Below are 13,860 nucleotides of genomic sequence, written 5' to 3'. Positions count from 1 at the left end.
ATTACTTCTCTATACAAGCTGTTGATTTGCATCCGTGCCATAGTCAAGGACATAATTATGCTAATGATTCTCGACCCAAATCAACAAAAAAATCGGTACGTAATTTATACTTTTTAGTTTTTTTTCGGAATTCCGTCAATGTCATCTAGCCGTATCTAAACTTGGCGCGTGTGTTACTGGCCTTAAAACCGTGCTGTGCCCTCACACAAACGCAAACACAAAGCATACGCAACGATTATTCATAAATTTCATTCATAAAATTGGGTTACTTCTGAAATACTACGACATTACAATGACAAAAAAAGCAGTGCATATTAGCTATTTCCCTTCTTTTGTAATTCCAATCGATTATTTACGTATTTTATGTCCTCCTCCTGAAGTATGGCACAAATGCAAATCAACACCTTGTATTTTTAGACTTGCCTCCTATCCTAACATACAAATTTTCTTTCCCAGTGCCAAAAGTGGAGATCGTCGACGAAAGAGGCCGGCCACTACAGGACAAATTCTATAAAGAAGGGTCCATCATAGAACTGCGTTGTGTGGTCAGCGAAGTACCACAGCCAACCAGACAGGTCAACTGGAAGCATGGAACGAGATTGCTCAACTATGACACTAAGAGAGGTGGTGTGAGGTGAGTTCTGTGGTAGAGTGTTTAAGGTTCAATTTTGATTGTGTGTTGATGAGTGATCCATACGCCCTAAGTTATGAAAAATGTCATTTGAAAAAATACTGCAATATTTTTATGAGTATTAACCCCAAATAGTTTTTGCCATTGGTCACGTAAGGCTTATTAAAACGGGGTTCATCATTACGCAATACTTTTGGCTATTTTTGCTCAAGAAATATTTCCATTGTGGATCACAGTGTTCAGTCACGTATTGAAAACCGATTCGAAATCTTTCTTATAGGTTCTAAAAAAGATTTTTATCGGTAGAATCGGTATATTCCTTTCATAATACCTATTTCAATAAAACCTTTAAAAAGAAAAGTAGGCACAGCCTGTACTAAAATTTACAAGATCTCCAAACGCCTAATCCAGACCATTAGTTCAAATCATATAACTATCTATCTAATATTCCCAGTATCCGCGAAACTTGATGAAATACAATAATCTCCCAAAGGAATGTTAAGAGAAATTCCACTGGAATTAATTTCACATTACGGAATGTTCACTGTTACTCAAAAGGTTGATTCTAAATGAAGGAAGATGAATATTTGAAACGCCTATGGTTTTCAAATACTTCGAGTACTGGCAAACTGCAGACTAAACAGTCGGCCAACAGTTGGCAGTTAATATTAAGCATAAACAAGAAAAAACAAGAAAATCTTGAATTCCAAATAAAGTGTTCAGTCGGTCTGATACTGGCTGTCATGGTATGGGCATGTGATGCGGAGGAATGAAAGTCATGTTGTGAGGAAGGTAATGACTATGAACGTGGATGGATATAGTGGCAAAGGACGACCAAATAAACGATGGATGGATTGTGTGAAAGTAGATATGGTAAGAAAGAATGTTACTTGTGAGATAACGGCAGATAGAAGAGTATGGAAGGAGAAAACATGCTGCGCCGACCCCAAATAAAGTTTGGATAAGGGCAGGAGGGTGATGATGATGCTATGTGCGTACTACCAATCATCTTCATACTGATTTATGAGCCCAAACAAACTATCGGCCGACTAAAAGTTTGCAGTGTGTTGGTACTCTTAGTTGAATTTTGAGCGGTTTTGCTAAGGAATATTTTATTGAACTGATATTCTTGGGCTTGAAGAAAATCGTTCTTATATAATAATGGTTCATTTATAGAAGTACTTGGGTAGGTGATAGTTAAGCTTCTTGTAAAGGTATTTATCCTAATAAGTAGTTTCTCTTACAATAGCTCTGAAATAGAACAGGTACCTATCGTCAGGTTATATCTAGGTTGAAATTGGTATAGAAATAGTACCTAGTAAAGAAAATTATTTGACATAGATATTAAAAAAATGTCTTGAATATTAAGTAAAGTTTGTACTAAGTGTATTATATTCACTGGGTAAGTAATTAAAGTATATTTCCCTTTAGTCGCTCTTTTAGAGTACATGTAGGTACATTTTGTTTAGAATACGTGTACATTTAGTGGTTTACCATAGTGTTTTAACCAGCAATGTTTAAGGTTAGCAATTGTCATACTAAAGAGTATCTATTGTAATCTAATTTGTCAGAGTCTTATGGCGTAATTTAACCTCTTCTTGTATAGCAGAATAACATATTTATGTTAGGTATAATTAACTAGAACATTGTCTTAGACAACGTTCATTTAACTAGACCTAAAATCCCCAGCAAAACAAACAATCCAGTCAGATCAATAACATTGGAACAGCCTCCCAAAATTAATGGAGTGTAAAATTGGTATATTTGTTCTTAAACGAAAAACTCCGTGATTTAGTAGGGTAATATTTAATTAGGTAGGTACGGCTAAAGAAAGTGGAATAACATGAATTTATAAAGCAGACTTGGAGTTTGTAATTATAAAGCACATTGATTTAGTTGGAATGAAACTGCTTGTTTTGTTATTAATTGGATAAGCATGGGCTGTATCGATAAATCTTTTTGGATATAATTAACAAGATATTTTCATTGTAAGGGGTTCTTCACATCTTACTTTAAAGATGAACCGACGTAATCCAGTAAGTATGTTAAAATTAAATTAATTGAGGTATTATTGATATTTTAGTAGTTTGTATCTCAAATACGAATGTACCATGTATGCATGCCAATTTTTTAATTCATACTCATGTACTTTTTAAATAATATCAATGGCGAAAACACTGTGAGGAAATTTGGTCTTAAACAGTCTGTTATAGAAAATCCGCCTTGACCAAGTTTGGAATTGCTTGAATTAGAATGCTTTAGACTTGCTCTTGGAAGCCAGTGTGTCGCGTAGCCAGATAAAATTTCTCGTGAAACAAAATAAGGGTTCACTACTTTCGAGTATTAACACGCTTATGTACCTAAATATGGTTTATGCAATGTTTTGCGACGATTACAAATTTGGCGATGTCGATAATTTTAAGGAATGTGGTAGCCAAAAGACAGTGTGCTGGTTCATATACGCGCGACACAGATTCCGTCTGAAGGTGACTTTACAAAGATTTTCTGGGAAGTGAATTTGATTTCGCTTATTAAGAAAGTTTCCGAGTTGCTGATATTGGTGTCCTCAAAAGTGATTGTAAAATGTTTGTGAACAGTTCGTAATCTTATTGTATTGAATTAGAAAGATTGAGTTCTGAGATCGTTTTAAACTTTTTATAGGAATAAGAGTTTTGATGTTCTTTTGTTTGGCTGCAAAAAGGGCAAACTCTTTCTTTGTTTCAGTCGTATGTTTGTGTTGTCTTTTGTTTTTGTAAAGACAAGAGTCTACCGGTGTTCGAAATACAAATGTTTCTTCTGGTGTACTCGCTCTGGCAATCAGTAACAATATAGTGTGTAAACTTTTCTAAAATGTCCGCGAAACTGCAACCTTTGTGCAACTAGTTTGACGTTCTGAATGAGCTTTCATAGGCTTATTTGAAATAAAAGAAAAAAATACTTTGACTTTGACACAATCATAATGACACTAGAAAAGATAATGAGAAAGAATAATAAACATAATAAAAACTGCGGGAACAAATGTCACTAATAAGTAATTATTTTAAGGTTGTATGTACGATATCTTTCATGCAGGAACTGCTAATGAAATTCGTTAAAAATATGTCTTTTATATCAGAAAAACATATGATGATCTACTTTTTATCAAGGTGTGGGAAATAATTCCGTCGATTGACAGGTGAAACTGGAAGCAGAAGCTAGTATTCTGAATATGTAGAGGAATTACACTAATGACGTTTAAACTGTGGCAGCATTTCAATAATTCAATGAATCTGCAATTTAGTACATAAATTAAGCCAGTGATTAATATTTCATTAATATCGATGTCATTGACTTATAGTTCGGCCATTCAGAGAATGCGTTCCTGACACGTCGCGATTGAACTGACGACGTAATAACATTCATTGATTATTGATATAATAATGTTGTTTTAATGCTCCTCAATTGTTAAAACGGTAAACAACCAGCAAAAATATTTTTATCGTAACTGCAACGCCATTGCAAAGTTACGTCGTCAGTTCAATCGCGACGTGTCAGGAACGCATTCTCTGAATGGCCGAACTATAGTTCAATTATTGGTGATGCGATGTGCTATTATAATTAAAGTTATATCCAATAACTGTGGAATTGTACAAAAATATTTGTAAATTTTATATTAAAAAAGTGAAAGCAATTCAGATAAAATTTTGAAAAAATATTGAAGATTATATGGAGACAGTTATATTATGTTAATAGAAACACTACTATTACTCAAGAACTAATTTGGCTGAAAATTCGTAGGGAGGCTAAGACACTACGAAGGAACGAAGGACACAGATTTTTGGATCCCTATCTGGGTACTGGATGTAGGTCTCAGATATAAATAGCTGTCCAAAGTCTTTCTCAGAAAATACTCCATTACTTTTTGTATATTAGAGTTAAAATAGAAGACTCTGTAAAGACTATCTTGTTTCCCGACTGCTGAAAGAGTTCATTTCTTGATTCCCAGATATTCACAGAAAGCATTTATTCAGCGAACCCTTTATAGTTAAAGGGAACGGCGGCCAAGGTAAACTTAGGAAAAACATTTTCAAAAAAGTTGCATTGGTATTTGCAACAAAGAAAACAGCAATTTGCTTGTGCAAGTTTGTTAGCTCTTGGGTTACCTCCTGCTTTATTTCGTATTGCTAAAATATTAAAAAAAAAATAGGTATGTATATGACACCTGCATTCCTAAAGAGTTAAGGTACTTCTTAACTTGATACTTTAGTTAACACAGCATTTTAATGCAAGTTTTTTCGGTCCCTATCGAATAAGTCTGGTAGGGGCACATGCAAACTACATAGTACCATTCAAACACCGTTTGTACTACATAAAACGTATACTGTTAAACGTGGGGTAGTTTATCGTTTATGAATGAAAAACAATTGAATTCAAAGTTACCATTCTGACGTCAGAAGCCCAAAATATACCACAAATTATTTGTATCCAAAACTTAAACAATATAATAAGCGGAAAGGTTTACATACATAATTATTTTAGCGTTTCCAAACACATTATAAGAAGGGATTATGTGTAAAACCACCTTAAGGGGTTGTTAACGACTTAAATATGTTTTGTGGGACCCGAAGGAACTTCTAACGTATGGGAACAATAGTTTTCTAACTATTTTCATTGTTCCCGCTGTGTTGTCCTCTTCATAATGAGATATTTATAGTAGTTGCGAAGTTATTCTGGTGTTGTTTTTAGGAAGAAAATAACAATATAATACTAATGTTATTTGGGCAACAAACAGACAGTAAACATTATGAAATACTGGCATTCAATCATTCTACAAAATGACTGGGAATTGAACTCTAAACCTCATCTTCGCTACTAAACTAACGACGCTGAAAAAGGTTACACCAAATGACCCCACATTAATAACTAATTTAACGCCCAAATCATCTTAATGTCCCTTTTCACCGGGAAATAGGTCTTAATCCGATCACACCCTTACATCCCAAAACAACATATAAAATAATGAAAACAAAAGATTTATCTTCAGAAAGCACCCTTTCTGCTCGTCCCTTATCGGGCTTAATTAAAATGTTAAGTCAAGCAAGGGGATTAGCTTAGTTCTATAACAAAAGCGAAGTTTAAGTGGAATACTTTAACTGTAGTATCTGTTTTCTGCAGGAACCTCTCGTTTAGGAAAGAATGTAGTTTTGGAGGTGCATATATTTTGGAAGTTGGGGGACGTGAGAAATTTTTTTGAGATTAGAGAACCAGGTCTCAGATAGGAAAGGTCGTGGTGGCCTAGTGAGTACAGCGCCAACCTCTCAAGTATGAGTTTGGGTTCGATTCCAGGTCAGGCATGTACCAATGCAACTTTTCTAAGTTTGTGTATGTACTTTCTAATTATATCTTAGACACCAGTAACTGATTAAAATTGACGAAAAACATCTCGAGAGAAACTGGATTGTAAGCAAGCGTGGTGATACCTCCTCTGTGTGAGAGAAGTCCGGTGCCCAGTGGAGGGACGATAAGAATGCTGACAACGGGAATCAGATCTCAAAAAGTGTGCCGAGTGGGTGTACAGCACCTCAATTTTGACAAAAATGGGTCCTCTTCGTAACAATAGCATTCACAGCTGTTGTTTTGCAAAATCAGTCTTCTGTAGAACTAGGCGGCTTTTACTAATGGGCTATCCATCGCAGGTCTGAAACAAAGCCGGTAGAAGAAGCCAAGCAGAATTGTTTCTATTTATGTCAATTCCGTCGAATCTATTTCTGTTTTCAATCAAATTCTATTTCGATGAAGCTATGAATATTCTATCGTGGTTCTATTCAAATTAGTTTTACAAACATAGCCCTAAAAATATTTTTTTAATTTAAATACTCGAAAAAACTACCAGCCTCCCGGAATGAATGGATTGGTATGGTTTGAATGAACGATGGATTATATTGAAGTAGAAAAGGCGGGTAATAAAACCCTGATTCACATAGAAGAATAGTTTGAATGGAAAAGGTCAGCCTTAACGTACCTCAGATCAATGAGACTGCAATTTTGACAGAAGTGTATGACAAAAAAAAACTGGATGCTTTTTGAACCAGATTCAACGTTGAGGCGTGACACCAAGAACAAACTGGCAGAACACCGAATACGTACATTTCAGACCAACAGCAAGTTGTTACGTTTCCAAAAATGTTTAACGATTACAAAAGTTAGGATTTTAAAAAAAGACGAGTCCGTAAAACGAATCGAAAACTGGACCCAATTCCAAAGTAGGTCAGGAGTCTTTCCAATCAGGTAGATTGACGCAGCATCTGACTGAACTGGACCAAGTTCTCGTTTAATCAAATATCGATTGTGTCTGGATGTAATTGTGTCTAACGTTCCTCCTAGAATGGAGATGTCAAGTTTAATTGTTGGAGTACTGGCTTTTTGAGACGGGAGCTATTTTGGGAGATATCGAAAATGTAGAGATATCGGGATATCGAGATAGCAAGTCACTTGGAGCTGTCATTTTCGACGTCAATAAATATGGTTACTGCGTTGTATACTGTCTGATGGTGAATCTAGAAATAAATCTAGTCTACAAAGTTAAAAAATCTGTTGGGGTGGTTTTTGGTTTGGTTTCTCTAGTAGAAGACTACTACCGACTAGAGCCGGGGTTTACTCAAATATGTATACGATTTATTGCAATAGCTTCTCCCCGAATTCACAATAACAGTGTTAAGAGGTCCTCATTTTGGCCTATCTAGAACCAGCTTTCTTCTATGTTTTGGGGATATAATACTGCCCTTTTACTGTGATAGAAGAAAATTGCTGCAATTATTGAAACTAATTATATTCCATTGTCCACAGCGTGAAGACAGAAGCGACATCCAACGGTGCTCTCTCTCGGTTGTACATAGCGAACGCCAATAGAAACGACTCGGGAAACTACACGTGTTCGTTGGCAGACGTCGCGGCCTCTGCTGTTTCTGTGCACGTGTTAAGAGGTATGGAACTAGGGATCCTTCTTTTGTTTTCTTCTTTAAGGTTTAAAAGTGCAAGTTGGAAGGTAGCACAACTGGTTTGTCTGTATTTATGTTTGGAAAAAGCAGTTGCAGAGTCAGCCTCAACTTTTGGCAGTTGCTGTCGGCAGCTCGCTTCCACCTTGAACCTTGAAGGATCAGTATTTTACATTGAAGAAGTACCTAACTGACATTAACTTATCTCCACAACCCAGTTACCTAGGCACCAGAAATTCCGAATTCTGAATAATAAGACTGGCTGCTAGAATTTCTGGCTTCTCACTCACACCCATAACCACAGCAAAAAAGGGTGTACACAAAAAAATAGACTGTACCGGAATATTGGGAAGTTCGATGGATAGCTAATTCAAACAAATCCAATTCCTTCGGGCAATTTCGGGTAATAACGCCCACAGATTGAAACGACCTATTTACATAGGTACTCAAAATTACTCTTTTACATTTCTATTCCACTGGAAAAAAATATTGTACAATCCCGATCAAAATTAAATCGAGCCAGTTTATTTATTTTGAAATTCGCGAACCGAACGCCTAAATGAACCGAGTGGATTTCGGATCTAATCAATCGAATTACTGAATCGATTTTAATCGAGTTGTCTGTGTTGGGGAAAAATCTTCGAAGATGAATCGACGCTTTTCTATTCGTAATACGTCTTTCGAAGAAATTGACGAAATTATATTCGATTTGAACTCGATATTGTATGAAGAGCATAAAGCAGGTATTCATAATATAGATGTTGGTAAACATGTTGATTGTGTCAATATTTTGACTAGACTCTCGCAGTCTGGAAAGTTCCACGGACGCAATAAAGGATTTATAGTGCTCACACGTTAAGTAAATATGACTGAAGAAATTGGTAACGGGTTTATATTACTTGTTAGGTTATGCCTTCTGGCTTCGAAATACCCGTGACGACTGCTAAAGATGCTCAAATGACAGTTAGGAAAAACTTATTTAACGTGCCTTCCAATACATGGGGGAACTCGATGGTCACCCATCCACTGGTCGACCGCGCCACACGTTGCTTAACCTCATGATGAATCAAGCCATAGGAATGTTACTTAGTCACTATTATCTACAGCTTCAATTATGAAAATTTAAAATAAAATTCACTTTTAAACCAGTTGCTTCTTTGCTTTTAAATGCTAAAGCGACAAGTGGTTCATTATTTTGTTGCATTCGCTTCAAAATATAGCTGCTAATAGACATGCAACATCACACAACTAGTTATTTCATAACTTAGTTGGAATAGCGTTTTGGTTTAACGAGCTCTCTATTTTACTATGTATTTTAGGTAGTTATAGAAATGCACCCTGATTTAATATCATGATGCTATTCATCAAAAAATGATAATTTTGTCTTCTCTAAAATAGACACAACTTTTGCTAGTGCGTTCTACATCCCTTCTTCTTCGAAACTTCTCTGTCTGAGGGCATCTCTACAGTCACATTATTTCTAGTTATCTTTCACAAAATCGTAGTTTTGCTCTTCTAGCACCAATATTGAGCAACAATCCTTTTAGCACAGATTTTTTTTCATGCTGAACTCTGCATGCTAGAAGGAATGGAATACTTCACAAAATTCGTTCAAAGGTTTCTTTGGTCAACCATTTCAGATGGTCACTGCATTTTAATATAAAGCGACCACACAAATAACCACTGCAATTTAAAAACAGTCAGAACGAAAACTCGCAGGTTAATGTCATACAATATAAACTAATAAAGGCGACCGCAATAACAGCAAATATAATATCGTATCTCATCACGCGAGCTCACAATTTTCAGTTTCCAAGACACTGAATTCTAGTAAATGTGCAGCAAAAATACTAGCTGCAATACTAGGGAGTATATTTTTTGTTGCAAACTAGATTCTTCTTTGCGATTTAGCAAGCTCACGGCTGAGCAAAAATAGCAAGGGTCGATCGATCATAAGGTTAAGCAACGCTTGGTGCGGTCTGTTCGTGATGGGTGACCATTTTGTAGATAAAAAAGGATACGAGTAGGCTGAAAATAAACACTTTATGAAGGTCAATTTTACAAAACGTAGCCCGATAAAAGTAGGCTGAAAATCAGCACTTTATGAAGGTCTTTACAAAATGTAGCCCCCTAAACGCCCGCCCTTCACCACTTCCTATTTGCTTTTGCTGGGAAGAAGAAATGGTGGAACAAACTCCCTAGGGTCGGGAAGCAGGTTGAATTGGCAGTCCCGGATGTCATTTGATCATCTTCGGCAACAAGAAGCCAGAGTCTGACAACCAGTCTAACTATGAGATTTCGCATTACCCGGGTAACTGGGTTATACCTCCACTACCTACTTATTTATAAGCATTTACTGAAAAGTTTTTATTGTGAAATATTTTATATTACAAACGGAAACTTCAATTTTATTTATTTATAGATGGGTGCTTTCGATAGTTCATTTTCTACGAGAATTGCTTTCATAAATATTTCATTTCAAAGGATTAGAGCTTCCTATAACATTTGAGTTTAGAATTATATTATCTACTCGTTCAGAAATACGTATCGCTTTAACAGATCAAGTGGAAATGTCCAGTTTAAAAGCAAACAGTCCATGATCAAAGGATATTTTAAACATAGAACATTATTTTTTATTTTGTTTTGTTTCATTTTCCAGAATTATGTTGGTATTTGTAAAAACAATTCTGGTAAACTGGCATTAAAAATCTTCCAAGTTTGAGTCGGACTCAGGCATGAAGGGTTCCGTAACATCAACTGTAACAACCCCCTAAAATATTTATCTAGTTCTAGTTTTCAGATTTTTTTGATAAAACGGCAATAACAGTACATCATGTGTAAACAGCTATCTAACTATCATAGGTCATGAAATACAGCTTAGTCACAGATTGACGGACGAACGGAACGAGAGGCACCAAATGATTTTACACTTCTATATATTTTCATAACCAAATTCCTCAGTTTAATATATTAATTTGTCAAACCACCTATGCTTTTCATACTAAAACACACTTTCTTTCGCAGGCGAAAACCCGCTAGCGATGCAAAGGGGCGGCGCAGCGGGCTGTTCCGATTCATTGCTGGCTCTCCTCGCGGCTTTCATCAGCTGACATATAGCCAGCGCGTCATGTACGCGCTCCATTGCGTAACCTACCTATAGTCACAATTACTATGTTCGTAAACGCTAGACTAATCTTTCCACGTCGATGTTTCTCGCGGATGCATTTTGTTTTATTTAAATTTAAAAAAAACAGTCCCGTGGTGTGTCCCATGGTAAGCTGTTAATTAGCTTGTGTTATGGGTGCTGACACAACTGATAAACTACATATAATCAGAATAGATATAAACACTTTTAACAACACCCAGATCACAACCAATAAGCATGCTCATCACACAAATGTTGACTTTACCGAGAGTAAAACCCAGGACCATCAGTTCGGTAGACCACACAACCAATTTGCTTATAGTCCTGGGACTGATTGTAAATACAATTTAAAAAAAAGTTCGGCAGACCAACACGGTGACCATTTCGCCAACGAGGTCGTCAACCATTTTGAACCCTAATTTTATCTACGGAAAATCATTTTTCGGGTGCTTGATGTATTCTTATCTTGTTGTCGTAAATTAAGACGATATTAAGAATCTACGTACTTGTTTTCTCGAAGAAACTTAACGAGAGGACAGAATTGAGGTCAAACGAATACCATTTCTGCACATTCTTCTAGATTTTTCCATTTCCAAGGAAGGATTATACGACAGGTTAATTTAGAAGATATATTTCAGATGAATCTGAGAATTTATTTCTTCTATTAGTTTGGTTTGATTGTGACGTTCATAACTAGGTTACAATGAATTGTTAGAATTACGTTATTTTCCACCGAGGCAATTCCAGAAATGAGAATCCAAAATCAAACCTTCAAAATCTAACCAGCGATCAATAACACTAGTTAGTCTAAGGGACAATAGTTTAGTTAGTCTATGGGGAAAGCAAGCAATAATATTAGGTACTGAGTTTCTATATTAAATGCAATTAATATTATAACGATATAACCGGCCCTAACCATCAAAGAGGTCATGGAAATAAGAATCACTTGAACGCAAAAATCAAAGCTTTACCGTTGACAACTTACAACTCGAGACTCATAAAAAAGTACTCGAGTTGCCGTCACAGTTTCGAGATTCATACATTTTATGACTGGAAACGGTAACTGAGGAATCTTTATAGCCCTTTTATGGGCTATCGGTCACACGCACGCACCCATGCATGGCATATTAAAGATTTCCACACGCTTTCCACCCGCTTTTCACCCGCAAGTTTCATCAAAGTAATGACTTGTCAAATTTTATTTATTGCCCATAAAATGGAGGTTATCTAAACTCGATTTGTTGATCGGAGGTTTAATGTGTGTTTTGAGTTAAAATATTAAAGGAGAAAGAGTACTTTTGTATGAACTCCTATGCCGAAATTTCAAAATTGCTCAACAGTGATAAAATCCACTTTTCAAAATTGCTAAACAGTAATAAGACCTATGTCCTATGATGCTCTTGGCGAGCTACATGTTTGAATCCAGCGCGTTCGAATATAGAACTTAAAAATTATGTTATGTTAGTGAATGTACAACGTCCAACATGTTGAGGTGGAAAACACCATATTTCGCTGCTGGATTCGAACATGGATGCCATAGAGTGCTTGCCAGGAGCTTTCGTGTGATCAAATGACCCCTCCCGCTGTGGGTTAGAAGCGTGTGTGTCAGACTCTTGCTGACTAAAACCCATCATGGTTCTTTTCAAGCTCTTTATGTACCAGGGCTGCGGTAACTCCTTCGAACAATCCCGCAGCCTCGTCAGGCCTTAGCCCTGGTGGGCCCCGCTGGGGATGACACAGGTCTCATGACTGTTAAGCAATTTAAAAAATGGGTACAAATTGACGCATGGTCCTTTGGTAAACTTTTACCATATTGTTAAATAAATTCAAAAAAATATTGTTGTAAAGAATTTGAAAGATAAATGGAAGTTGGTTTAGAATTTTTGAAGTTTTCCAGGTTTCGTTTCAAAGAATCCTAGTTTGAAAATAGTTTTGGTATCGCATTTGAAATATGAAATGGACGATCGTTTATAGCAAAACTTTTTTTGTTTAAATAGAACAAGGTTTTATTTTATATTGAGTTACCAAAATATATTGTTTAGGCTTACTCAACAATGGAAAAATTATGAACAAATTCGAAATTATCTTTTTTTAGCTGTCATTACAATAAGTTACTGTATTTGATTGTGAATTTATATTTGAGATATACTTGGGCATGTTTTATGTTTTTTAGTGTTAGATGTTTTGCTTCTAAAACAACAAATTGGTTATATTTGACTTCAATTTTGTTATTACTGAACGCAAAAAGATACAGAATATTTCAGCACTCTTAAAAATATTTTCCTCAAAGCAGCCGTTTCCTCTGAAATAATTTTAAAAGTATTGCAATTTGTAACCATTAATTCTCATTCAAGCCAAAGTTCAAACAACAGTTTTTTTTTATACAAAATCGGGTAAGTCATTAAAAGTACATCCGCGAGCAATACCGACTACGTTCTCTTAACGTATTAAAATTCTAAATGATAAAAAATGTTATTTTAAACTCTATTTCGTAATAAGTTAAGTTGACTGTCGGTTGTGTGGGTTTCCTTTCGGCTAACACTTTAAGTTTTCAAAGAAAACTATAAAAAATCGTGTTGAAGTTTGTTTATAAGAGTATTCGTACACTGCAGACTAAACAGTCAAACCAAGATTTTTTTTTATACCTATAAAAACTTCATCCTATCTAAGTATTCAGTAGGTCTGATACCGGCTAAATACCCGATCCTTGTAATGTGCATATTACCATTCATCTTCACACTGATTTATGAGCCCAAACAAACTATCGGCCGACTAAATATGTGCAGTGTGTGGATACTCTAAATCATATTGTCACTTTTTGTTATAGTCTAAATTTTATAAGCTCAATGTTTTTGACTACTATTATTATTTAAGTGTCCTTCAGAACTGCACTAGCTTCTCAAATTACTTTGAACAAAATCTTATTTATACGAAATACGAAACTTGCCGAATAAAACTAGCTTGAGCCTACTTGAACCCTGATTAAGATTTAATAGGTTATCAACAGTCTTTGAGTGCTTTGAGAAGTCTCGGATTTTGGCTTGGAAAATCTTAATAATAGTTACCTACATTAATTTTTGACGTATCATGCTGTCAAAGTCATAATACTT

General features: G+C 35.6%; 1 protein-coding gene across 1 annotated transcript in view; it reads left to right on the top strand.

Annotated features, from left to right (window-relative positions):
* The window catches only part of LOC124642183 (lachesin-like), a 40,077-nt gene extending 29,362 nt beyond the window's left edge, over window positions 1-10,715 (top strand). The window contains exons 4-6 of the mRNA XM_047180495.1: window positions 457-634; window positions 7,457-7,593; window positions 10,630-10,715. Of these exons, the coding sequence (XP_047036451.1) occupies window positions 457-634; window positions 7,457-7,593; window positions 10,630-10,715 (401 nt within the window). The remainder of the gene's footprint in view (window positions 1-456; window positions 635-7,456; window positions 7,594-10,629) is intronic.
* The last annotated feature ends 3,145 nt before the right edge of the window (window positions 10,716-13,860 follow it).

This window comes from Helicoverpa zea, chromosome 24 (assembly GCF_022581195.2).
Source record: "Helicoverpa zea isolate HzStark_Cry1AcR chromosome 24, ilHelZeax1.1, whole genome shotgun sequence".
In the NCBI taxonomy this organism is placed as follows: Eukaryota; Metazoa; Arthropoda; class Insecta; order Lepidoptera; family Noctuidae; genus Helicoverpa; species Helicoverpa zea.
This window is presented reverse-complemented; position numbering and strand designations above follow the sequence as displayed.